This window comes from Grampus griseus (assembly GCF_964374135.1).
Source record: "Grampus griseus genome assembly, chromosome: 7".
In the NCBI taxonomy this organism is placed as follows: Eukaryota; Metazoa; Chordata; class Mammalia; order Artiodactyla; family Delphinidae; genus Grampus; species Grampus griseus.
In genome coordinates, this window is record NC_139001.1 from 27,703,493 (window position 1) to 27,731,310 (window position 27,818).

A 27,818-nucleotide genomic window follows, 5' to 3' on the forward strand; every position below is an offset into this window, starting at 1 on the left:
CAATGGAACAGGATAGAAAACCCAGAAATAAACCCACACACCTATGGTCACTTATGACAAACAAGGCAAGAATATACAATGGAGAAAAGACAGAATCTTCAATAAGTCGTGCTGGGAAAACTGGACAGCTACATGTAAAAGAATGAAATCAGAACATTCTCTAACACCATACACAAAACTAAACTCAAAATGGATTAAAGACCTAAATGTAAGACTGAATACTATAAAACTCCTAGAGGAAAACATAGGCAGGACACTCTTTGACATAAATCATAGCAATATATTTTGGATGTCTCCTAGAGTAATGAAAACAAAAATAAACAAATGGGACCTAATTAAACTTAAAAGCTTTTGCACAGCAAAGGACACTATAAAAAAAATTAAAAGACAACCTGTGGAATGGAAGAAAATATTTGCAAGTGATACAACCAACAAGGGACTAATTTCCAAAATATACAAACAGCTCATACAGCTCAATATCAAAAAGAAAAAAAAAACAATCAAAAAATGGGCAGAAGACCTAAATAGACAGTTCTCCAAAGAAGACATACAGGTGGCCAAAAGGCACAGGAAAAGATGCTCAGTGTCACTAATTATTACAGAAATGCAATCAAACTGCAATGCAGCATCACGTCACACCAGTCAGAATGGCCAACATTAAAAAGTCTACAAATAATAAATGCTGGAGAGGGTGTGGAGAAAAGGGAACCCTGCTACACTATTGGTGGGAATGTAAATTGGTGCAGCCACTATGGAAAACAGTATGGAGTTTCCTTAAAAAACTAAAAATAGAGTTACCATATGATCCAGCAATCCCACTCCTGGACATATATCTGGAGAAAACTCTTAACTCGAAAAGATACATGCACCCCAACGTTCATTGCAGCACTATTTACAATAGCAAAGATATGGAAGCAACTTAAATGTCCATCAACAGATGAATGGATAAAGAAAATGTCATATATATATATATGTGTGTGTGTGTGTACACACACACACACACATACACACACAATGGAACATTACTCAGCCATAAAAAATGAATGAAATAATGCCATTTGCAGCAACATAGGTGGTCCTAGAGATTATCATACTAAGTGAAGTAAAAGTCAGAGAAAGACAAATATCTTATGGTATTGCTTATATGTGGAATCTAAAAAAAAATGAGACAAATGAACTTATTTACAAAACAGAAATAGACTCACAGACATAGAAAGCAAACTTATGGTTACCAAAGGGGAAAGTGGTGGAGGGATAAATTAGGAATTTGGGATTAACAGATACAGGCTACTACATATAAAATAGATAAACAACAAGGACCTACTGTATAACACAGGGAGCTATATTCAATATCTTGCAATGACCTATAATGGAAAAGAATCTGAAAATATATATACACATATATATGTATATGTATAACTGAATCACTTTGCTGCACACCTGAAACATTGTAAATCAACAACACTTTAATAAAAGAATAAAAATTACAAAAAAAGAGTACTAGTTTAATGGCAATCCTTGATAAGTGCTCAATATTTTACTTGATAAAATCAATGCACAGGTATAACTTACAGTCCTAGCTGTCTAATTGGATGCAAACATTATCAAAACCTAGAAGAAAAAATGTGTGTACACAGTTGAGATAAAGACTCCTAGCAACTGAGGGGTTGTTTGTTCCTTGAAGGAGTAGATTACGCCTTACTTTTTGTTATGTCCCTAGCACATAGCATAGTATCTGTCACATAATAGGCTCTAAGTAAATGTTCACTCAATTTGTGAATGACTAAACTTTGAGTCACTTGGTGACTCACTTAAACTTTGGTGAGTCTGAGGGCTTTATTCTTACTTGTTATTGTAAAGAAATAGTGGTCTAGCCTTGGAATTTGGGGGTGGCTTAGAATGTTCTCCATATTATCAAAATATATATATTCTTATAATTATTATGTTGCAATGACCAATGAGTCCTTTTATAATACAATGGGGCAAAATGAAATTTAAACAGTAAACAACCTAAACCAAGTATCAATATTTGTATGGAATTTTTATTTTACAAAGTGCTTTCAATATGTGATTTCTCTTATCACCTGAACATTTCTCTAAGGTAGTCAGATATCTTCATTTTAAAGATAGAGAACTTGAACTACAAAGAAAAGTAAGTGATTTATAAAGCCTTGCACAAAAGTAGCAATGGAACTGAACTTAATCTCTGGCTCAGCCCATGATGGTTCTCCTAACAGGGAGGTAGCATTAATATGTGACAATATACTAATGATCTATAATGGGAAAGAATCTGAAAATATATATACACATATATATGTATATGTATAACTGAATCACCTTGCTGCACACCTGAAACATTGTAAATCAACCACACTTTAATAAAAGAATAAAAATTACAAAAAAAAGAGTACTAGTTCAATGACAATCCTTGGTAAGTACTCGATATTTTACTTGATAAAATCAATGCACAGGTATAACTTACAGTCCTAGCTGTCTAATTGGATGCAAACATTATCAAAACCTGTGCATTCAATATAGCATTGAATCAAATGAATTAAGTATGCACCATGGCACCTTCGTAAACAGGATGGGAAGGAAATGACCTCTGTCTGTCACAGGGAAGGAAGGAAAGAATGAACATGGGAGAAAAGTGCAATAGTTTTCAAGAGGGCATGTAGACATCAGAGTACCTTTTTCATCATAACACTATTTGTATATTTAAACCATTCAGCAAAGTAAGATGGACCAGCTTGACCTGTGTCATTTCACCTAAAAACACATTACTCTGTGATGTTTTCATTTCCTATGTGTATTTGGCTCTCCCATTAGAGTGGAAACTTCATGAGGGTCAGAGGCTAGACCATACCACAATAAGAGTTCCTAAAGCATTCTCTACCCAGAAGGAATTCATTTATTTTTTTGTGAATGGGCAATATATACATTGGCAACAGTATGCATATGGCTAAGAACATGGGACTTAAAGTCAGATCTGTGTCTGAAACCGTGTTCTCTCAATCACTAGCTGTGTGACTTTGGGCAAGTCATTCCACCTCTGTGAGTCACGCTGTTATCTGTAAAAAGGGGGACAGTGATAAGACTTACTCCATAACTTTGTGGTGAGGATTAAATAACTTAATGCTTGTAAAAACCTAGCAGGATGCTGGGTACCTAACATGCACTCAGTAAATGTTTCAGTACTGCAATACACTGAAATTTCAAGCTCAGTGAAGTTCTGGGGCTACATGCTGATCTCTGTAGATGTGGAGAAGAGACATTTGGTTGATTCCCAAAAACAAAGGTAGGTGCTAAGAGAACATTTAAAAAAGTGACCCAAAATATATTTTTAAAACAAACTTTTAATTTATCCCACATGCCATCTGGAATAGAGTAACAGAACAAAGAAAAAAAAATAGAAGCAGTGTGACTATCACTATAAATGATTATAAACAAAATCAGCTTGCAGACACAAGCTCACTGACTAAGAAAACCTTGTGACATGTCAAGGTTTACAAAAGAGTGAAGACTTGAGATTTGGCTGGTCACAGAGGGGACATTCAAAAAGAGGAATATGTGCAGTATTCTTTTTTGAGGAATTTTCCTTATTCCCAGAAACAAGTTTCTCACACAGTTATTATTTTAACAAAGTCCAGCGAGCTTATTTTCCAGTGTGTACTTGTTCCGAGATCTTTAATCTTTCAACGTATTTTCAGATCCTAATTGCTCCAATGAACAGGCTAAATGAATGCAATGATAGAGGTCCCTTAAAGTGAGAAAGAGAATACTAATTTGTTAAAAAGAAAATGACACATACTAAGTGATCTCTATCATATTTCGAGTGATATTTATGAGAGAAAACTAGAGTCGAGCAACTGAAACGTTTGTTCTACCCAAAAGTAGCAGAAAAATGAACAATCACAGAGCAAGTACTACAGGTACTACACATCAATTCAGAAGAGAATGTGATGCCAAAATAAGGTAATTATTCCACTGACACTTCTCCTTTTGTGGCTTTAGTATTTACAGGAACCAATTCATAGAGCCTAAAAAGGCTATGAACACTTGAATCCTGACTGTTCAGCTCTGGGGCTCAAGCAGAGGGACGCTAGCCAAGCTCCTCTGCCACAGCCAGATGGATCAGCTCCTTCAAGACACAAATGTTTATTCACAGCGCATCCTCGGTTTCTCCTTTGCTTCCTTCAAGGTCTGGGTTAAATTCTAATGGCGTGGATGACTCCTCCATTGGAATCGCATCTCCCTGCCTCCTGTCACTTTCCTTGGTCTCTGCATGGATCAAGTGTGGCAAGCAGTCCTGCTCCGAGTTACTCCAGACGTAGCCGGGTAAAGTCACGTGGTTGTCGGGCTGCCGTCTGGCCGTCTCGGCCGCCTTGCGGGAGATGAGCACCATGCGTGTGCTGGCCGCCGTCTGCGACTGGCTGCTGGTGCTGGGCGTCACGGTAGTGAGCACGGAGCCGTATCTGTGGCCGCCGCATGGGGGCGTCCTTTTCCAGTCCACAGAGAGATTCCACCGACTCCACATCTTCTTCACCTCAGACTGAACCTAAACCGCAAGGACCATATTGTGCATCAGAAACCATCAGAGATCCTGGAACCTTGTTAGATGGATGTCTGCCTGATTTCAATGATAGTAATAATCACTAAGGTTCCACTGTGCGCCAGGGACTTTATATATACAGTTGACCCTTGAAGAACACAGGGCTGAAATCCCCTATGACTTCACAATTGGCCTTCTATATCTGGGGTTCTGCATTGGTGGATTCAACCAACCCCAGATGGTGCAGTACTGTAGTACATATTGAAATGCAGCCAATACATATATCGGACTCATGGGAGAGGAAAAGAGGACATGGGGTTGGAGGAGAAAATGGGATAAATAGTGCCAGCTAAGGCTGTGGAAGGGCATGGAAGGTACTCAGCTGGAAATGTAACTGTAACACCATCGCTTCTGCATGGGCATACTGAAGGAGGGAAATTGAGAAAAGGATTGGATGGTGAAAAGTGGGTGCTGCAAGGGCATTCGTTGTAGGGTGGGGCTCTTGTTTCCATTCTTGCTGCTGAAGATTCAATTTTGCTATTGCAACTTTCCAGAAGGGAGCTTTTTGAAAGTTCCATTGGAAGCAGTGGAAACCTGGTAAGCTGATGTCATCTAAAAGATCGGTACCATTTTTTCTCTCCAGCCAACTCCTAAATGAACTGAAATTGTCCCATCACCATCTTGTAGTTTAAAAAATGTCAAAATGTTCTAATGGATTATTCCCAGGGAAAGTTATATTTGAGTTTCTTATAGAACTTGAAATAAAATATAAGTTGAAGCATCGACTGGAATATGAAGTTCACGGTCCTTCCAAGTATCAATCTGCATTCCAGTTAAGTTGGGTTTTTGATATCAAGGGTTGCAACTGAATTGACATTGAAAAGTGCTGGAAGAGGAAGACCTTGGCTTATTTACATGAATTCTTCCTTTCTCAAAATAATTTATGATTAAAATATCTCCCTTCTCTGTGTCCACTTTGTCCTGTAACCCCTGAGGATTCTAAAGAGATTCCGGTCACATTGCGATGGCCATTTACGAGCTTACTCGGAGCTAGACCTGCAGGAGGTATGGGGTTCCTTCAAACTTACCTCTCCATTGCAGTAGCAGTAGATGATAGACACAAAGAAACCCTGGAGGAGAAAATAGAATGTTTTAATTAATTAATTTTAATTATAAAGATCGCAGCACTAAAGTATCTTGTGCCACAATGCGTAAGTTGAAAAACTGGGTTCTTTTTTAATGATTCCTCCAGAAAATTATGCAAATTATCTCTCCTAATATTTCGAAATCCTTAAATATACATGAAATTTGTCTGAGATCTTTCCTTGGTATGAACTGAACCAAATAACTAAATAAAACACAAACTGGTTTTTGTTACATTCGTTTCATGTGTTGCCACGCCAGGGCCACAGAACATCCCCCAGTCAGTAAGTGAAATTTTTACACTGTGAATGCTGGAAACTACAGACATAGGGTCTTATCAGGTGAAAACACACAGAAACTTTTTTTTCACTCGTTCAAAAATATTTATTGAGTTTATACAGTGTGAAATGCTCAGCATGACAGGGATAAACAACTTAATCAAGACAGACAAAGTCCCTGTTCTCTTAGGGCTTACATCCTAGTAGGAAATACAGATGGATAAAATATAAACAAATAGGGGCTTCCCTGGTGGAGCAGTGGGACACAGGGGACACGGGTGCAGGGGACACGGGTTCGAGCCCTGGTCTGGGAGGATCTCACATGCCGCGGAGCAACTAGGCCTGTGAGCCACAACTACTGAGCCTGCGTGTCTGGAGCCTGTGCTCGGCAACAAGAGAGGCCGTGATAGTGAGAGGCCCATGCTTGCCACAACTAGAGAAAGCCCTCGCACAGAAACGAAGACCCAACACAGTAAAAATAAATGAATTAATTAAAATATAAACAAAAAGCCACAGGAGAAAAATGTATGATGATAAGATAAAGGCCATGCAGGCAAAACGAGTGGTACTGAAAAAGAAGATGGAGAAGATCTATCAAAGGGGGAACTTAATGAAGACCTCCCTGAGGGGGAGACATTTAAGCTGGTTTGAGTGAGAAGAAGAAGCCAGGCCATGTGAATATTAGAGGGAAGGGCACTCCAGGCAAAGGAAACAGCAAGTACAAACCCCTGAGGCAGAAATGAACTTGAGGTACAGAAATTGTGGAAGAGCTAGTGTGGCTCAAACTTAGTGGGCATCAGGGAGCATGGTGTGAGGTGAGGTCACAGCTGGACAGGCTCCCCAACAGGGAGGGCTGTGCACACCAGGAAACTGCGTTTGGATTTTATTCTGACTGCAATGAGAAGCCTCTGGATATGTTCAGCAGTTCAGTGACATTATCAGATTTATTTGTTTATTTTTATTTTATTTTTTATTTTTTTGCGGTACGCGGGCCTCTCACTGTTGTGGCCTCTCCTGTTGCGGAGCATAGGCTCCGGACGCGCAGGCTCAGCGGCCATGGCTCACGGGCCTAGCCGCTCCGCGGCATGTGGGATCTTCCCAGACCGGGGCACGAATCCGTGTCCCCTGCATCGGCAGGCGGACTCTCAACCACTGCGCCACCAGGGAAGCCCTATCAGATTTATTTTTAAGATTCTTCAGACTATTGTATGGAGACTAGATTGAAGGCAGGAGGTGGCAGCAAAGGAGTAGCAGGAGGAAGAGTTAGGAGGCGCCTGTAGCCTCCACGTGAGGGAAATGGTATCATGCTTTCAAATGAGATCAAATATAAGGAAGCAACCTCTTCCTTTTACTTGTCTCCCTTTCTCTTTTTTCGTCTCCCCTGCCTATCCCTTCTTTTGCTTTCATTGACTTTCCATACACACACACACACACACACACACACACACACACACACACACACACACACAGATTCCTGCTCTGTAGGTGTCACATATTTTACAACAATGTGCTTTCTTGTCTCATAGCCCAAGCTTGTCTGTGAGAAACAGCTCCTGCTGTGGTCGGAGGTTAACCTGACTGACCGCTGCAGGACAGAAATGCACAGGTGCCAGAAAATAGCCCCTTTCCTGGCCCTTGGGAGACAGGTGTGTGAAAGCCAGAGGGAGGGGCAGAGGAAGGAAAAAAGCAAAATACAGGAATCAAATTACTAGTAGCACTCTCTACCTGAAAGGAGTTAAAAAAGAGCTCACAGTGCATCCGGATCTCCCACCCAAGCCCAGCAAAGGAGTGGGGCAGGCACACGAACACGATGTAATGCACTCCAAAGACCAGCACCAGCACCAGCGTTGATTTGGCGAGTTTCCTGGAAGAGAATGGCAAGCCTTTTAATTAGTCAATGTACAGTGCCTTTCCATAGAGACAGCTTGCTGGAAAACATAAAGCTTATTTAGCAGAGCTACCAGGGGCTGACGTTCCCCCATCTCTTTGGATCCACGGCTTCTGCTAGTTTTTTTCCCTCTCCCTCTTCTTCCTGTCACTTCTATACTAAATCAGGTAGTTTATTCTCACTTCCCATGATTACTATCCCCTAAGTCTCTTTAATCTCATTTCCACTCTTCTTGCTTAAAGGATACTATTTTCATAAAATTGTAAAATGCCTTTTTTTTTCTCTGTCTTAAGTTGTCTTTAACTTCTATGTTTGAGACTTAAAGAGGTACCACCTCCATCCTCAATAACTGTCTTTACTTTCACAGGCAGCATTTTGGCTTGTTCTGTTCATTTTAGAACCAACTACTCCCTGGTCTCTTCTTACACTTGGATCTTCATTTATCATTTCATATTTTCTTATGAGCTACATGTGGTCAATACCTTTTGCCTTCCCTAAATATTCTCTGTCAAATATTCTGTCTCAAATTATCTATAGTTGTAGGTTTGTTTGTTTGTTTGTTTACAAACTAAACAATGTGACCTTTATTTCCTTTAACTGCTTCTTCATACACATTTTCTTGTGTATTTAGAGGAATCCCAGTTTCCAATATAATGGATTGACTTTAACATGGCCCCTAATGATTCCCAACCTTCTGGTATTTACATCCTTGTTAATCCTCTCTGCTTGAGTGTGGGCAGGACTTGGGACTTACTTCTAACCAATCATTTATGGCCAAGATGGTGGGATGCCGCTTCTGTGACTATGTTGTCCGAGAGTGTAACATACATTTTAGTAGCAGACTCTCTCCCTTGTTTGATTCAGTGAAGCAAGTTGTGAGCTGCTCTACTGAGAGGCCCATGTGGCAAGGAGAGGTGGCATCTGACCAACCCAGCAAGAACATAAATCCTGTCAACAATCACGTGAGCTTAAGAGTGGATTTTTCCCCAGTCCAACCAACTGACATCCCAATTATATCCTTGTAAAGAGACCCAGAAGCTGAGGACCCAGCTAAGCCACGCCCAGATTTCTGACAAACAAACCATGAATAGCCAGTGTGTTGTTTTAAAGCCACTAAGTTTGTGGTAATTCATTTTGCAGCAATAAAGAGCTAGTCTATGACGCAAGCACATCATTTTCTAGTTAGGTTTTGTTTTTTTTGCATTTTTTATCCAAGAAACAGCCAAATCAGGCTTCTTCTTTATTTCTCAAATATCCCTCTTTTTCTAAGAATCATTAATGCCCCAGTAATCTCAAATGATTATAATCTTCTTCCTTTCCTCACTAGTCTTTCTTTCAGTTTCTTTCTTCCTTTCCCCCTCCCTCCCTCTCTCCCTCTCTTTCCCTTTTTCTTTCTTTCTTTCTCTTTCTTTCTTTCTTTCTTTCTTTCTTTCTTTCTTTCTTTCTTTCTTTCTTTCTTTCTTTCTTTTCTTTCTTTCTTTCTTTTTCTTTCCTTCTCTCTCTCTCTCTTTCTTTCTTTCTTTCCCTACTTACTTATTATTTTTTTTTTTGCAAATAAGCTGTCTATTCTGTCTTGGTTTAAAGATAATCCACTCTGTTCTCTCCAGAGTTTCTCAAATCTCTTGAGCAACTTTCTACTGAAAGTATAATTTCACATCATTCGGATATTCTAGAAATTAGTAGCTTTTATTCAGAACTATAGAAATAAGTAGCTTTTATTCAGAATAAGAGAAATAAGTAGCCTTGATTCAGAACTAGAGAAATAATTAGCTTTCAAACACCACTGCACTTTTTCATTTTATGAAGAATGAAAGGCTACTTACATTTTCCATTTTTTATCATCCTTTGACCTTTGTCTTCACCAATGAAATGTGACATGAGACAAGCTATTCTAGTATAGCACAGACCCTTCACTGTAAACACAGGCATGATTTTAATACTACCACTTGCAGCATATTGAAAATGACTGGAGCTAGCAGCTGATGGTTTGTTCATACTGTGCATCCTATTCTAGACTTCAGTCCATCTGTATCTGTACTCTTTTCTCCCTGACAGTAAACGCTGCCTACACGGTGCACGGGAATGATTCCACAAAGGACTTAGAGAACGTTTGTGAGAGAAGATCGAAATGTTGACTATGATTTCTTCCTTTCTGTGTCTGTGATAGCATTTCATGACAATGTGAGGCAGAAAGAAATAGATTCTTGTTTGGGGATTACAAAAATTAATCCACATGCACCTGACTAGTGGTGCATATGTTCAGGTGGATAGAAGCCACTTCCAAAACGATTCAGAACTTCCAAAATGATCATTGGGAGAAATGGACACATTCTTAAGACAGTTTGATAATGATTATAAATACTTAATTTGTCCTTTTCTTCAGCAAAGACTGAATAACAGACCTCCTTCAATCAGTACATTTGAAAGTTCTTAAAAATCAATATTTGGGAGGTACCAATTTGATGGGAAGATTGGAAACAATATAGCAAATACACTTTCTTGATTTTTTTCAGTTATGACATTATTTTAAGAAGGCAAGTGAAATTGTCAGCCAAGATCATCAACAAGAGATTACATAGTTACATAGGTTACATAGTTAATGGTAAAATCCCCGCTGCTAAGAACAGATTTTTAAAAATATACTTAGAATTTAAGCATATTGGGAAGGTTTGTTGTTATTTATATTTTCCTAAAATATATATACTTTTCTGATAAATAGCACAAGCACAGTTAAACCAAATGAAAATACACGTTCACAATTTAGTCTCTTAGAAACATTTCAGATCAACTGATATCTGTCCTTTACTCTAAATAGTAACCAAAATATTTCCTCTGATGGATGTATGTCCTGGAATTACCTGTATTGTTTTCTTGTGTCATGCCCAACCGCATTCGTCTCCCAAATTTTGGTAGCCAGAACTCTAACGGTATTCAGAAACAGAATAAAATTCAGCTGAAAGAGAAGATAATATTACAAAGAATTATTAAGTTAGTCTTCAAGTTGTTTGTAAAAATTTACATAAATTGCACCTCTTTGTATTCAAAGACTGAACATTACCCATTCTGTAAATGTGAATGAGGAAATCTGAGGTAAGATATTGGAAAGATAGGGATTCTGGATTTGCCCTCATGAAAACACAGAGATAAAAGTTCAACAGCACTAGAAACTAGAAATACCAGAGGATAATCTGCCAGAATCCATGGGGAATTTCCAAACCAAAGTTTAGATGAACTTCTGTGGCAGACTTGCTGGATAAAGGATAATAGTTATTATACAAATGTAATTGACAGCCCTTTTTGAAATGAATTCCCAGCTTCTGTATCTATTTTAGGGAGAAGAATAATAGGGTTGCTTTGGGGATGATGTCTCTATTATGATGTATGAAAAGCACTGGGTGAAGTATACAAGGTTAAAAAAAAAAGCCAGGTAAGATGCTGTATAAGAAATAGTCTCAGTGTAGGCAATTAAATTGAGGTGTGGGAACCACCAGACAATCACATTCTGGCTTTAAAAAGGGGGAGGGAGGGCTTCCCTGGTGGCGCAGTGGTTGAGAGTCCGCCTGCCGATGCAGGGGACACAGGTTTGTGCCCCGGTCCGGGAGGATCCCACATGCTGTGGAGCAGCTAGGCCCGTGAGCCATGGCCGCTGAGCCTGCGCATCCGGAGCCTGTGCTCCGCAACGGGAGAGGCCACAACAGTGAGAGGCCCGCGTACCACAAACAAAAAAAAAAAACAAAAAAAAAGGTGGGGGGAGGGAAGGGAAAGTATTGGTGGGATAAGACATTTTATGTCCAAGGGCCTCAAGGATCAGTGAAGAGGTCCAAAATGAAGAGGAAGAAAAGATCTCCAGGTCAGGGGTCATAAGGAGGTAGAAGCCCGAACCCCTTGGGTCCCTTAATTCAGGGAGATGTCTACAGTCCAGGAAGCGCTAGTACTTAGGAATAATGGAATTGTGGATTGCCAAGAGTGGCTTTCTGTTAATGCCAGAGCAACAGCTAGAAGAGAGGACCCATCAACTCTGCATTCCTGGGGATAAATTATCCTGCAGAGTCTCCAATCATTTCTGGAATTTGGAGAATTTTGGTATTGGGTGATTCATATGCCCCACTGCCCAAACTAGTTGATTATCTGCATCAGCCCTTAATTCCAACCACCTTCTTGGCCATCCTACCACTGACTACCCCATAGGCAACTCTCACCAATTTCACAGCCTCCTACAAGAACTGGGGGCTGGCTTTTCAATAAGTGGTGCTGGGAAAACTAGACAGCTACATGTAAAAGAATGAAATTAGAACACTCCCTAACACCATACACAAAAATAAACTCAAAATGGATTAAAGACCTAAATGCAATGCCAGACACTAAAAAACTCTTAGAGGAAAACATAGGCAGAACACTCTATGACATAAATCACAGCAAGATCCTTTTTGACCCACCTCCTAGAGAAATGGAAATAAAAACCAAAATAAACAAATGAGACCTAATGAAACATAAAAGCTTTTGCACAGCAAAGGAAACCATAAACAAGATGAAAAGACTACCCTCAGAATCAGAAAAAATATTTGCAAACAAAGCAACTGACAAAGGATTAATCTCCAAAATATACAAGTAGCTCATGCAGTTCAATATCAGAAAAACAAACAACCCAATCCAAAAATGGGCAGAAGACCTAAATAGACATTTCTCCAAAGAAGATATACAGATTGCCAACAAACACATGAAAGGATGCTCAACATCATTAATCATTAGAGAAATGCAAATCAAAACTACAATGAGATATCATCTCACACCAGTCGGAATGGCCATCATCACAAAATCTACAAACAATAAATGCTGGAGAGGGTGTGGAGAAAAGGGAACTCTCTTGCACTGTTGGTAGGAATGTAAATTGATACAGCCACTATGGAGAACAGTATGGAGGTTACTTAAAAAACTAAAAATAGAACTACCATATGACCCAGCAATCCCACTATTGGGCATATACCCTGAGAAAACCATAATTCAAAAAGAGTCATGTACCACAATGTTCATTGCAGCACTATTTACAATAGCCAGCACATGGAAGCAACCTAAGTGTCCATCAACAGATGAATGGATAAAGAAGATGTGGCACATATATATAATGGAATATAACTCAGCCATAAAAAGAAACGAAATTGAGTTGTTTGTAGCGAGGTGGATGGACCTAGAGACTGTCATACAGAGTGAAGTAAGTCAGAAAGGGAAACACAAATACCGTATGCTAACACATATATGTGGAATCTAAAAAGAAAAAAAGAAAATGGTTCTGACGAACATAGAGGCAGGACAGGAATAAAGATGCAGACATAGAGAATGGACTTGAGGACACGGGGAGGGGGAAGGGGAAGCTGGGACGAAGTGAGAGAGTGGCACTGACATATATACACTACCAGATGTAAAACAGATAGCTAGTGGGAAGCAGCCGCATAGCACAGGGAGATCAGCTCGGTGCTTTGTAACCACCTAGAGGGGTAGATAGGGAGGGTGGGAAGGAGACGCAAGAGAGAGGGGATATGGGGATATATGTATATATATATATAGCTGATTCAGTTTATTAAACAGCAGAAACTAACACAAAAATATAAAGCAATTATACTCCAATAAAGACTAAAAAAAAAAAAAGAACTGGGGGCTGGGTCTTGAGCCCCATACCCTAGGGGAAGGACAGAGCTGTGCTGTGAAATTGTGGAAGAAGGATGTTTTCAGGTTAATAAGAGCTACTAGTTATTGAACACTGCCTAGTGTAAATGCTCACATAAATATGATACAGGAATTTTTATTATGCCTATTCATTATGAATGAAGAAACTCTAGCTCAAAGAGATTAATTGATTTGACCTAGACTACCCAGCTATCAGCTGGAATTTGAACCAGGCCTATGTGAGTCTGTATTGTGAATTCTTAACCACTACCTTTATTTTTTAATTAAATTTAACTTTTTATTTATTGAGGTAACATTAGTTTATAACATTGTATGTTTCATGTGTACAACATTTAGACTTCTGTATATACTACAGCGTGCTCACTACCAAAAGGTAGTTTCTATCCATCCCCTTTACCCATTTCGTCCTCCCCACACCTTTCCCTTCTGGTAAACACTACTGTGTTCTCTATATCTAGGTGTTTGTTTTTATTTGGTTTGTTCATTTATTTTGTTTTGGGGAGATATTGTTTTTGTTTTTATATTCCACATGTAAGTGAAATCATACAATATTTGTCTTTCTGATTTATTTCAGTTAGCTTAATACCCTCAAGGTCCATCAGTGTTGTCACAAATGGCAAGATTTCTTCTTTTTATGGCTGAGTAGTATTTCATTGTGTCTGAATAGATAGATAGATGATAGATAGATAGATAGATAGATAGATAGATAGATAGATAGATACAGATATAGATATATAGATACAGATATAGATATGGATATCATATCTTCTATACCCATTCAATGGGCACTTAGGTTATCTCCATATCTTGGCTATTGCAAAAAGTGCTGTGATGAGGCACTTAGGTTACCTCCATATCTTGGCTATTGTAAAAAGTGCTGTGATGAATATAGGGGTGCATATACTTCGAATTAGTGTCTTTGTATTCTTCATATAAATACCTAGAAGTGGAATAGCTAGGTCATATGGTAGTTCTGTTCTTAATTTTCTGAGGAATCTCTATATTGTTTTCCATAATAGCTACACCAATTCACATTCCCACCAACAATATGTAGAGTTCTCTTTTCTCCACATCCTCTCCAACACCCGTTATTTCTCATTTTTCTTGATAATAGCCATTCCAATGGGCATGGAATGATATCTCATTGTGGTTTTTTTTTTTTTTTTTTTTTGCTGTACGCGGGCCTCTCATCGTTGTGGCCTCCCCCGTTGTGGAGCACAGGCTCCGGACGCGCAGGCTCAGCGGCCATGGCTCACGGGCCCAGCCGCTCCGCGGCATGTGGGATCTTCCCGGACCGGGGCACGAACCCGTGTCCCCTGCATCGGCAGGCAGACTCTCAACCACTGCGCCACCAGGGAAGCCCTCTCATTGTGGTTTTAATTTGCATTTACCAAATAATTAGTGATATTCAACATCTTTTTGTGTGCTCGTTTGCCATCTGTATGTCTATTCAGCTCCTCTACCCAACTTTTGTTGTTGAGTTGTGCAAGTTCTTTATATATTGTGGATATTAATCCCATTATTGGGTACAAGATTTGCAAATATCTTCTCCCATTTGGTAGGTTGTCTTTTTTATTGTTGATAGTTTCCTTTGCTATACAGAAGCTTTTTAGTTTGCTGTAGTCCCATTTGTTTATTTTTGCTTTTGTTTCCCTTGCCTGAGGACACATATTCAGAAAGATATTACTAAGACCAATGCCAAAGAGTATGTTGCATATGTTTTCTTCTAGGAGTTTGTGGTTTCAGGTCTTACATTTAAGTCTAATCCATTTCGAGTTGATTTTTGTGTGTTGTGTGAGATAGTGGTCCACTTTCATTCTTTGGCATGTGGCTGTTCAGTTTGCCCAACACCATTTATTGAAGGGACCATCCTTTCTCCATTGTATATTCTTTGCCCCTTTGTTTTAAATTAATTGTCCATATATGTGTGGTTTTATTTCTGGTCTCTCAATTCTGTTCCATTTATCTGTGTGACTCTTTTTCTGCCAATACCATGCTGTTTTGATTACTATAGCTTTGTAATACAGTTTGAAATCAGGGAGTGTGACATCACCAGCTTTGTTCTTTTCTCTTGGGATTTCTTTGGCTATTCAGGGGTCTTTTGTTGCTCTATACAAATATTTGGATTTTTATATTCTAGTTCTTTGAACAATGTCCTTGGGATTTTGATGGGTATTGCACTGAATATGTATATTGCTTTAGGTAATGTAGACATTTTAACAATGTTACTTCTTCCAATCCATGAGCATAGAACATCTTTCCATTTCTTTGCATAGCCTTCAGTTTCTTTCAGGCTGTCTTATAGTTTTCAGTGTACATGTTTTTCACCTCCTTGGTTAAATTTATTCCTAGGTATTTTATTCTTTTTGTTGCAATTGTAAATGGGATTGTTTTCTTAATTTCTCTTTCTGCTAGTCCATTGTTAGTGTATAGAAATGCAACAGATTTTTGTATGTTGATTTGTATCCTGCAACTGTACTGAATTTGTTTATTAGTTCTAACAGGGTTTTTTGTGGAGTCTTCATGGGTTTTTATATATAAAATCATGTCCTCTGCAAGTAGCATCAGTTTGACTTCTTCCTTTTTAATTTGGATGCCTTTTATTTCTTTTTCTTGCCTAATTCCTCTGACTAGGACTTCCAATACTATGTTGAATAAAAGTGGTAAGAGTGAGCATCCTTGTCTTGTTCCTGATCTTAGATAGCTTCCAGTTCTTCCCTGTTGAATGTGTTAGCTGGGATTATGATATTGTCATATATGGTCTTTATTATGTTGAGGTATGTTCCTTTTATACTTATTTTATTGAGAATTTTTATCATAAATGGGTGTTGAATCTTATCAGTTGCTTTTTCTGCATCTACTGAGATGATCATATGATTTTTATCTTTTATTTTGTTAATGTGGTGTATCATGACTGATTTGCAGCCATCGAATCATCCTTGAATCCCTGGAATAAATCTCGCTTGATTATAAGATATGATAATCTTAATGTACTATTGCATTCAGCTTGCTAATACTTTGTTGAGGATTTTTGCATCTAGGTTCATCAAAGATATTGGCGTATAAGTTTTGTTTTTGTGTGTTGTCCTTGGTGTCAGGGTAATGTTGTCCTCATAAAATGAGTTAGAAAGCATTCTCTCCTCTTCAATATTTTGGAAGAGCTTGAGAAGGATAGGTAATAAATCTTCTGAGTGTTCGCTAGATTTCACCTGTGAAACCGTCTGGTTCTGGACTTTTGATTTTGGGGAGGTTTTGATTACTGTTCCAATATCCTTAATAGTGATCAGTCTATTACAATTTTTCTATTTATTCATGATTCAGCCTTGGAAGGTTGTATAATTCTAAAAATTTGTCCATTTATTCTATATTGTCCAATTTGTTGGCATATACCTGTTCATAATATTCTATTTTAATCCTTTGCATTTCTGTGATATCCATTATTATTTCTTCTCTTTCATTTGTGATTTTATTTATCAGAGCCTTCTCTCTTTTTCTAAGTGAATCTAGCTAAAGATTTGTTAATTTTTTTAAACATTTTCAAAGAAACAGCTCTTAGGTTCATTAATCTCTTCTCTTACCTTTTTAGTTTCTATTCATTTCTTTCCACTCTAATGTTTAGTATCTCCTTCCTTCAGCTGAATTTGGGCTTCATTTGTTTTTCTTTTCTAGTTCTTTTAGGTGTAAAGTTAGATTGTTTATATGAGATTTTTCTTCTTTCTTGAGGTAGGCCTGTATTGCTATAAACGTCCCTCTTTGTACCTCTTTTGCTGCATCTCATGGATTTTGGCATGTTGTATTTTCACTTTCATTTGTCTTAAGGTATTTTTAAATTTCTTCTTTGATTTCTTCTTTGACTCAATATTTGTTCAGTTGCATGCTGTTTAGTCTCCACATATTTAAGATTTTTCCAGCTTTCTTCTTGTAGTTGATTTCTAGTTTCATCAGAAAAGATGCTGTTATTTTTTTCAATCTTCTTAAATTTATTGAGACTGGTTTGGGTCCCAACTTTTGGTCTGTCCTTGAAAGTGTTCCATGTGCACTTGAGAAGAATGTGTATTCTGCTACATTTGGGTGGAATGTTCTGTATAAATCTACTAAGTCTACCTGGTCTACTGTTTTACAGCTGCTGTTTGCTTGTTAAGTTTCTGTCTGGATGATCTATCCATTGATGTAAGTGGGGTGTTAAAGTCCCCAACTATCACTGTGTTGCTGTCACTTTTTTCCTTTTGGTCTGTTAATTTCTTTATATATTTTGGTGATCATATGTTAGGTGCATGTTGGTGTTGTCCCCTTTATCATTATATAATGTCCATCTTTGTCTTTTGTTACCTCTTTTGGCTGGAAATCTATTTTGTCTGTTATGAGTATGGCTACATCCACTTTCGCTTGGCTGCCATTTACTTGGAGTATCATCTTCCATCCCTTCACTAGAGTTTATGTTTGTCTTTAAAGCTGACATAAGTCTCCTGGAGACAGCATTTCATTGGGTCATGTTTTTTTAATCCATCCGGCCACTTTGTGTCTTTTGATTGGTGAACTGAATCCATTTTCATTTTGAGTGATTATTGATAAATGAGGACTTAGCACTGCCATTTTATCTTTTATTTTCTAGTTGCTCTGTATCTCCATTATTTCTTTTTCCTTGTGTTTCTGACTGCCATTTTAGTTTGATGGTTTTCTATGATATTTTCTCAGTTTCCTGTTTTTTATGTTTCATGTCTCTGCTCTAGATTTATGCTTTCTGGTTACCATAATGTTTGTTTAAAATTCTCATAGATAAAATTGTTCTTTTTCTGCCGATAGCATCTTATCGTCATTTGACTACATGACTTCTGTACTTTCCTCTTCCATTTTTATGTTTCTGTCATCTCAAATTATCCCTTTATATGTTGTGAGTTTGTGACAAACTTGCAATAGCTATAGTTGTTTTTACTGCTTTTTTCCCCTTTAACCTCTGCGTTATTCTGACATAGAGTTGCAATTTTCTGATTCTACTGATCACCTTACTCAAAGTTTTGCACACTTTTACCTTTTCGTTTAGGAAGAACAGCTCCTTTCAACATTTCTTATGAGGCAAATCTGATACAAATGCACTCCCTCAGCTTTTGTTTGTCTGAGAAATTTTATTTCTCCTTCATATCTAAATGATAACTTTGCCAGAAAGAGTATTTCTGGCTGATAGTTTTTATCTTTCAATATTTTGAGTACATCATTCCACTCTCTCTTGGCTTGTAGAGTTTCTGCTGAGAAATCTGCTGATAGCCTAACTGGGGTTCCTTTGTAGGTTGCCAGTCTTTTCCTCTGGCTGCCTTTAAAATTCTTTGTCATTTATTTTGACAGCTTTAATATAATGTGTTGTGGAGAAGGCTTTTTCACATTGAAGTAATTAGTTGTTCTCCCAGCTTCATGGACTTCTATATCCAGTTCCTTCCTCAGGTTTGGAAAATTCTCTGCTCTTATTTCTTTAAATAAACGTTCTCCTCCCTTCTTCCACTCTTCTCCTTCTGGGATACCCATTAACATAATGCTGCTCTTCCTAATAGAGTCAAATAGTTCTCAAAGAATGTCTTCTTTTTTTAAGATTTTAATTCTCTCTTCCTTCTGTCCGTATCATTTCTAGATTCCTATCTTCAAGCTCACTAGTCTCTCTTCCATATCATCTGCTCTATTTCCAGTGCTTTCTTCATCTCATTTATCAAGTCCTTCAGGTCCAGAGTTTCTCTTTGGTTCTTTCTTAGAGTTTCAGTCTCTTTGGAAAAATATTCCTTCTGTTCATCAATTTTATTCCTGAGCTTATTGAACTGCCTTCCTGTATTTTCCTTTAGTTCACTGAGTTTCTTTATGACAGCTACTTTGAATTCTCTATCAGTAAGATTGCAATATTCTGTGGCTCTAAGTTTGGTTTTTGGAGAACTGTCACTTTCTTTTTGTGATACAGTGTTACCATGGTTCTTCATTGAGCTTGATGAGTTGTTCTTCTACCAGCATATTTGAAGTAGAGGACACCTTTCTTCTTTAGGTAAAGCTTTTTTTAAAAAAAAACTTGATTCAAAAGATTCAACAGATTAGTAACTAGAGGCCTCTCTTGTTTTCCAGTAGGGGTGATATAGCACAAATTTTTGGTCACTTATCTGAGCTGCTTCTGGTTATATTTGAGCATCAGCATTTTCCACTCTCCACCACCTCTGTCAGAGGTGTCATCCATTGCCCTGGTTGTCGCTGCTTGTGCCTCTGGGGTCATTAATGCATTGCTGCTACTGGCATCACTACCTGGGACATTGGGTTGGTGGGTACTTCTGCTATGTCCATGGGCTCATGCTCCACTACCCCCGGCAGGGTGGGGAGGGTAGGTAGCCAGGGTCCCAGGTGTCCTTACCATGTCCAGGGTTGTCAGGCTCATAGGCACTGCCACTGTGGATAGGGGCAGGCAGGGGGAGCCAGAGTAATAGGCATCTCCATAACTGGAAGGACAGGGTCATAGGCCCACTGTCACTGTTGCCTGGATCTCTTTGGCCAGGGGCACCACTTTGGCTGGAGGGCTGGAGTCATATGTTCTGCTTCCCCTGATATTACCAGGTTCTCTGGGGCTGCAGGCTCAGTTACCATGGCTGAGGGTCCAGGATCATAGGCACCACCTCTGCTGTTCTGCCCGGTTCTGCCTCTTCCATGTGTTTCAGCCCACCCACCTTTAGATGTGTGGGATTCTCTGATGTCCTGCTGTGTTGAGCAAAGGCACCTTTGTTGAGTTATGGATGTTTTTACTGGTTGTAGATTGAAGGGGAAAGGCAAAGAGAGTGCCACACACTGCCATGATGCTGATGTCACTCTTAACCACTATCTTATACTTTCGTTTCAGGAGGATAAAAACATGAGAGTTGAGGATTTTCATTCATTCTCACCCACTACAACACCTGATTGATGTCCACATAATCTTTTTCAATAAGAAGGTGAGAAACTACTACTTGTCTATCACATGAGTGCTACTTTCTATATGGCCAAACTTATTTCATGCTTCATTAATTCCTCTCTCCCTAAGACTATACTCCCTGGCAATACAAATGCAGCTGGGAGTGAAAATAGTGGGGAGTGATGCTGTGTAACTACTGTGTGAAGGACCAAGTGCTAGGAGCTGAAGCTGGCAGCGCTGTGGAAGCAATGTTAGCTGGGTATTGTCATTTGCCATTCCTTATTCCTGGAAAAAATAAAGAATTACAAATGGCTTCAGATGGGCCAAACTTAAACTCCGTCCATATTAAAATGCCCATGACCAGGGACTCTGTACTCAAGTCAGTAGACCATACTAAGTAAATACTGCAAACTCCCAGAAACTTATTAAAGAAGACACAAACCAATTAGTCCATAGGTTTTGTAACTCAAAGGACAGCAAAGTGGATTATGGAAAGAATTAAGAATTAAGAAAAATAGAACTTGCTGCCTTAAAAGATAGGTAAACAAAATACACACATACACACACACACATGCACACACACATATTGATACACGCAGTAACAGTTGAATGAATTTCCAAAAAATTATTATAAATAATTTAGGAAAGTATAGAATATAGGTTAACTAGAAACTAAGCTATTTACTACTTACTTACTATTCTAAGTGTTTTAGGTGAATTGACGCTTAGTCTTCACAGCAGCTCTATGAGATAGGCGTATTGCCCCCATTATACAAATGAGGAATCTGAGTCACAGCTTACACAAATTATGCATGATCACACAGCCAGCAAGCGGCAGAGCCCTAATTAGTCCCATGCAGCCTGGATGCATAGCATGGACTCTTAACCACTGCACCAAACTGCCCATAAAATAGAGTTAATAGCAGATTGAGATGGAGACAGAAAGTTTTTAAAGAGCAGGATGGGTTAAGAAAAGATTGTAAAGAATCTAACTTATAACCCAGTTTTAAAGTCAGTATTAGAAACCTAAACATTAGGTCTAACAGAGTAGGAAAGTGGATTTAGCAATTTAGAAGACACTTGAAGAATCTTCCCAAATGAAGGGATGAAGAACAAAGACCTCTGTGATGAGGGATAGATGCTTACATGGAGAGCATGGAATTCAGAGTCATTATGAAGATTATTTCTCTTTCTGAAGGAAGTGATAAATAGAACAAATCAATGAAGACATAAAAGAAAAAATCCTGCTCTAAAGAAAGATCCAAGTCTGCAGGAGGAAAAATGACTCTATATATGGGTAAATGGAATGAAAAAGAACAACACATTCTCGTGAGATTTTTTTAAAAATTTTAAGTGAAATATCATTCAAAGAGAAAAAAATCATTTAGAGAGTCCTTGCATATCTCAAGTAATCTTCTTGGAGGAAAAATTTTGCTTAAAGCTGTTAATAAGCCAGTAGCACATAGAATAAATTTTATGCAAGGGTGGTTTTAATAAGCCAGTAGTGCATAGAATAAATTTTATGCAAGTGTGGTTTTAAAATAATGCAAATATAAACATTAGAGTCTCTGTCAATTAAATTTTTAAAGATTTATTCAAAGTGAACCACAGATGAATTTCAAAGTCAAAATTTCAGCCATGAAACCTCTGGCTCCTCAGGCCATCTCAGAGACTGCTCCTAGAATCAGCTTTGCCTGGATCATTCGCCCTACTCCCTCCACTCTCTCACCCTTACTAGGACAGCTCATTCTCAGGATTTAAGCTGAATGTCACTTCTCAAAAGCTATTCCCCACACCCAAGCCCCACCACAGCACTCGTCACATTTCAATGTCTGTCTCACCCACTATGCTTAAGTTTAAGGAGAAATTGATGCCTGTTTCCCCCATCTCATCCCCACTGCCTCACACAGCACCTGCCATGTTCTTGGTGTTTAATCAAGATTTGTTAAATGAGTGAATGAATAAATGAGTGAATGAAATGTGCACTCTCTAAACCCTACTTATATTGAGGTAAATCAGCATATCCCCCTTCAAGGTAGAATTTTCACTTCTAGGTGTTTATCACAAAAGACATAAGTAGAGAAAGAAGTCAAAATTTATGTACAAGAAATTCCACTGTTATAAAATATATTTAAAACTATCTATTTACACTTAAAAATTTCATCAATGCCTTTGGATACACGATGGGGAAGATTTGCTATCTCCCCTTTCCTGATGTTTCCTCCCAGGGAAGGTAGGTCAACTGATGTGCACTTCTGTTCTCCCTACTCCCTCTTACTGTCTCCAACCCTGGAGAAGATGGATTGAAGTATTTGATGAGTGAAAATGGGACAAATACTGAGTTTGCTTAACTCAGCCCATCCTTCTTTTCTTTGGGAGCTTGCAGTGAGCAGACTTTCTCTGCAGCATCTCCAGGCTTAGGAGCCTGCCCCTCAGCAATATGTGCCTGGGTGGGCAGATCCTGCCTAATTATGGGGTTCTTCAACTGGCCCACTTGGCTAACAGACCGAAGATCACAACTTCCAACCCAGACTCTAACAGCTATAAGGGTTTTACTTTGTTTCTCTCTCTCCTCCTTTGTTTTATATCTCGACTTATTGAGAATCTGAGCAGCAAAGAGGGATGCTATGTATTAGCTGCCCTCAGAGATTCTCTGAATACATCACATCTCACCCCATATATTGGTTTCTTTTTCAATATCATGAACATGAGAAACATTTTTGCTTTGTTTATATGTGTATCAATTCTAAATGTTGAACATTTAAGTGATAGATAATAAACTCCTTAATCTATATCAGCTACTATAATTTGATTATCTGTATAATATATATGAAGACAAAATATGTAGTTCACTTCTTATCCGTTGGAATTCAATTTATAACTTAGGGGTAAATGCTAGAGCTTTCATTTCACTCAAGGTTCTATAGTTGACTGATTTAGAAGAGGAAAGAGATTATGGAGCAGAGATTTTCCTCTGGGTAAAAAAAAAAAAAAAAATTGTATTTGTAATTCCATCAAAGATCAGAGATTAAATTTTATCCATTTTACTTAAAACTTCTCCCTTACCAGTCATCCCTCTCATGCTCCCTTCTTGTGCTTCATGATCGAGCCTCCTTTAATAACAACTGGGTGGAAATGAATCACTGACTCAACAGCAGCTGAGAAGCTTATGTTCTGTTTGTCCCCTTCTTTTCATATTTTATAAAATGCACTGGATATGATTTTTTAAACATATCGCTTTAGAATTCTTCTTAAAGGAATTTATTAGAAGTACCATCTTATTCCATCTGCCAGAATTCCCTGAGATATCCTTTGACAGGTACATGGAACAAAACATATATAAGAAAAAAATTGAAAGTCTGGAGCTCTCCATTTAATGCACTCTGAGTAGCATGCAGTCTCCTCAGGGGCCACTACTTAGTTAGTCATTCAAATTAGATCATTATTCATAGAATGAGCAAGCCCATGACAAACACCACAAACTACTTGTTGACCACAGACATTAGTCCTTAGCTTGGGTACACAGTGGTGCTGTAAGCCATGGTAGACATCTAAAAACAAGCAAATATACCAATAACAAGGAAGGAAGGAAGGAAGGAAGGAAGGAAGGAAGAAAGAAAGAAAGAAAGAAAGAAAGAAAGAAAGAAAGAAAGAAAGAAAGAAAGAAAGAAAGAAAGAGAGAGAGAGAGAGAGAAAGAAAGAAAGAAAGGGAAGAAGGAAGGAAGGAAGGGAAAGAAAAAGGGAAGGGGTAGGGAGGGAGGGAAAGAAGGAAAAGAAAGAGAAAGGTAGGGAGGAAGGGAGGGAGGAAAGGAGGGGAAGGGAGAGGGAAGGAGGGACAGACTATTGCCCTGTATTTTCCTAAAATCCATCAACATATATAAAGCAAACTATAAACTCTCACAGTTATAAGTTCTCTGTAGGGTTATTTAAAGCTCAAAAATTTCTGCAATAGTGTTGCCAGATCAACATCAGGCAAGAGCCCCCCCAGAATGCTTGTCAACATGGACATTTTTTGATTCTATGGCTTACTTTTGAGGAGTTACCAGAAAATGAACTACTGCCTATAGAAAAACACGTACATAAATTCTAACGTCTCCATGAGTGACTGACCCTGATTTCCAATTTCAGTGTCTTTAATAAATAAAAGCTTTGGGTTGATTTAAGACTGAATCTTGGATTTTCTATTTTACCACTCCCACGGTATAAACATTGCTTAGATGTATGTACCGTAAGAAAAGTAACTGGAAGAAATTTCGACCCTCCAAGTATAAAAGATATATTATTAAATAGTAATACTTTAAAATTAGTAATTAAATTAGTAATACATTTACATTTTTATTGATGATATTTACCTTTTCTTGGCACCTTTAAAAAATAGTTCTTACTGCACATTTGCATTTTAGTTCAGCTAAGATGAAGCAACACATTGTATAGAGAAATATTTTGGGAGTTTGTGGTCTCTCCAAAGGAATGGATTTATATGAATTGAAGATATGGGCTTGACTCCTATCAAAAGAAGAAAAAAACATGGATTGCTGTCACCCTGCTCATGGTCACCAACTGCTGAAGCACTGATGTCCCTTTGTTGCTCACCTTAGTTTAACACTGTTTATGGTTGTTCCAAATTTAAATATTTATTTTTTTGGCTGTGCTGGGTCTTAGTTGTGGCACGTGGGATCTTTGTTGTGGCGTGCGGGGTCTTTAGCTGCAGCATGCGGGATCTTTCAGGTGTGGCATACGGGATCTACTGCCCTCATCAGGGATCGAACCTGGGCCCTCTGCACTGGGAGAGCAAAGTCTTAACCACTGGACCACAGGGAAGTCCTGGTTGTTCCAATTTTAATGCAACTCTTTAATTCCTGTATCTTTCTTTGGAAGCCTGCATCAAGAAAATGACCTCTCATATAGAAATCTGAGGACCTTTAAAATATCATAATTGATGTCAGAGTCAGTCAGATAGAATTACGTACTTAAAAGTGAATAGCCAGGACTTCCCTGGTGGTGCAGTGGTTAAGAATCCGCCTGCCAATGCAGGGGACATGGGTTCGAGCCCTGGTCTGGGAAGATCCCACGTGTCGTGGAGCAACTAAGCCCGTGCGCCACAACTACTGAACCTGCGCTCTACAGCCTGCGAGCCACAACTACTGAGCCCACGTGTCACAACCACTGAAGCCTGCGCGCTATAGCCTGTGCTCCACAACGAGAAGCCACCGCAATGAGAAGCCTGCACACCGCAACAAAGAGCAGCCCCTGCTCACTGCAACTAGAGAAAGCCCGCTTGCAGCAATGAAGACCCAATGCAGCCAAAAATAAATAAATAATTTTTTTTAAAAAGTGAATAGCCAATAGCTCTCTTAGATAGATTGCCATACCTCCAGACTAGTTCATTTAATCCCCGTTCCTGATTTTTCCTTCCAGGGAAGGCAGCTCAACTGATGTGCATGTCTGTGCTCCTCAGTCCCCCATACTGTCTCCATCCCTGGAGAGGATGGGTTGACGTATTTGATGAGTGAATGTGGGAAGAATACCGAGTTTGCTTGACTCAGCCTATCCTTCTTCATCTTGGGAGCTTGCGGTGAACAGATTTTCTCTGCAGCATCTCCAGGGTTAGGAGCATCTTGTGCCTGGGGCACCATCCCCATAAGGCCAAAACCCAAATCTAATCAGATCACTATCCTGCTTAAAATCTTTCAATGTCTTATAATTTTAAGGAAAATTCCAATGTCCTTATAGCACAGAATACGAGTCCAATCATGATTCAACCCCCATCCACTTCCAGTCTGATCTCTTGCATTTTCCACAGATGCACCCATCCTTCCAGCCACAGAAAACATGACCTGTCCATTTACACCCTTAACGTTCCTGAACACATGACACATGTCTGTCCTCCCACAACCATGTGGACACTCACTGGTTACACTGGTCAGGCCTTTTTCAGTAACTCCAAACTTCATTGTCAAAGGAACTGATCTAGTTCAGCGTTTTCCAAATGGCTTAGGGTGTCACCACCATGATTTTGGCCATATCAATATTATTCATCTACTATTATTTACTTAATACCCTTCTTCAAGCAATCCATTTTATTAAATTATTAAAATTTAAATTTCATATCATTACCATCAGTGGAAAACCAATAGAAGCTGCTACAAGCAAGAGGCAACTGTAAAAATACAATGGAAACAAGTCATATGAAATTTTACCTAGACTGGGTTGCCTGTCCCCCACCTCCATCCCCCAAAGGAAGACACCACCCACATTAGAAAAGTGTTAAAGACCAGTATCAAAATGAGACCTCCAAGATGTGTTCAGAAGGGTTGCAGAGGGACCAATATTCTCAATGTTAATTGATTTTACTTAATAACCTTGCACGTATGCACCAGGGTATGTGCTCTCACCCTGACAAACACTGGCAGAGCTTAAATTCAATTACCACAAACAGGGAAAACTGTGGGCTCTGGAACTACGCTGCCTGAACCTGACTCCGACTACAGCACTTTCTAAATGTATATACCTAAGGTAGTTGCATAACTGCTCTTGGACTCAAACCAAGAATAATGAAAATACCAATCTCAAAGTTGTTTGAGGGTTAATGAAGAAAATGTTTTGAGATAAAACATGAAGCAAAAAATGCACTCCAAAATATTTATTCATCAAATGATAAATAGAAAGAGATTTAACTCTGTCAAGGGACAAAAGAAAAGACACTTTGGTAAAAATGAAATTGAGCAGGGACTAGAAAGACCATTTGATCCCACATCAGAGGATGATAAATGAAAGGATGGAGGGATGAAGGCGACTAATACAGGATGAAGGAAACAAGTAAAGACAAATACCACAGAGTTTCTGTTTTTCTTTTCCCTAACCTGTAATTCCAAGATCTCAGATTTCTACTAAGACCAAAGCTCTCTCCACCCCGTATTACTGGCCTCTTCAAAGACCATCTTGTAAATGCTCAGGAGCAAATCTGCTCAATTTTACAATCTGTATTTTTATGTCTGTGGTTTTATTTCTCTTCAGCTATTATAGTCTCTTCTGGTTGACACCAGTGAAAACGTAGGTTCTCGGGTGTCAGGGGGCAGTGTCCCGCTTGGTCGGGATTTATCACCTCTGCCAACTTCACCTTCACCACTTCTAATCCATTCTGCCCTGCCTGTGGCTTCTCCTGCTCTGTGGGCCAAGCACACTGTTCCTCCTAATGCTGCTCTGGGAGGCCCAGGACCAAAACAATGCTTCATGTCCCGTTGTCAATTAGGAAATATTCCTTTCATATTTTTTTAATAAATTTATTTATTTTTGGATACGTTGGGTCTTCATTGCTGCCACAGGCTTTCTCTAGTTGCGGTGAGCAGGGGCTACTCTTCCGCTGTG

At 38.8% G+C, this 27,818-nt stretch overlaps 1 protein-coding gene across 2 annotated transcripts in view; it reads right to left on the reverse strand.

Moving 5' to 3' along the window:
* Positions 1 to 4,162: 4,162 nt before the first annotated feature.
* The window catches only part of PTH2R (parathyroid hormone 2 receptor), a gene marked incomplete at both ends in the record, with an annotated part of 104,194 nt that continues 80,538 nt past the window's right edge, over positions 4,163 to 27,818 (reverse strand). Inside the window, 4 exons of one of the 2 annotated variants that reach the window (XM_082658552.1) lie at positions 4,163 to 4,558; positions 5,641 to 5,682; positions 7,699 to 7,837; positions 10,720 to 10,814. In XM_082658552.1, the coding sequence (XP_082514678.1) occupies positions 4,163 to 4,558; positions 5,641 to 5,682; positions 7,699 to 7,837; positions 10,720 to 10,814 (672 nt within the window). The remainder of the gene's footprint in view (positions 4,559 to 5,640; positions 5,683 to 7,698; positions 7,838 to 10,719; positions 10,815 to 27,818) is intronic. The other variant, XM_082658551.1, reaches the window with a different exon arrangement.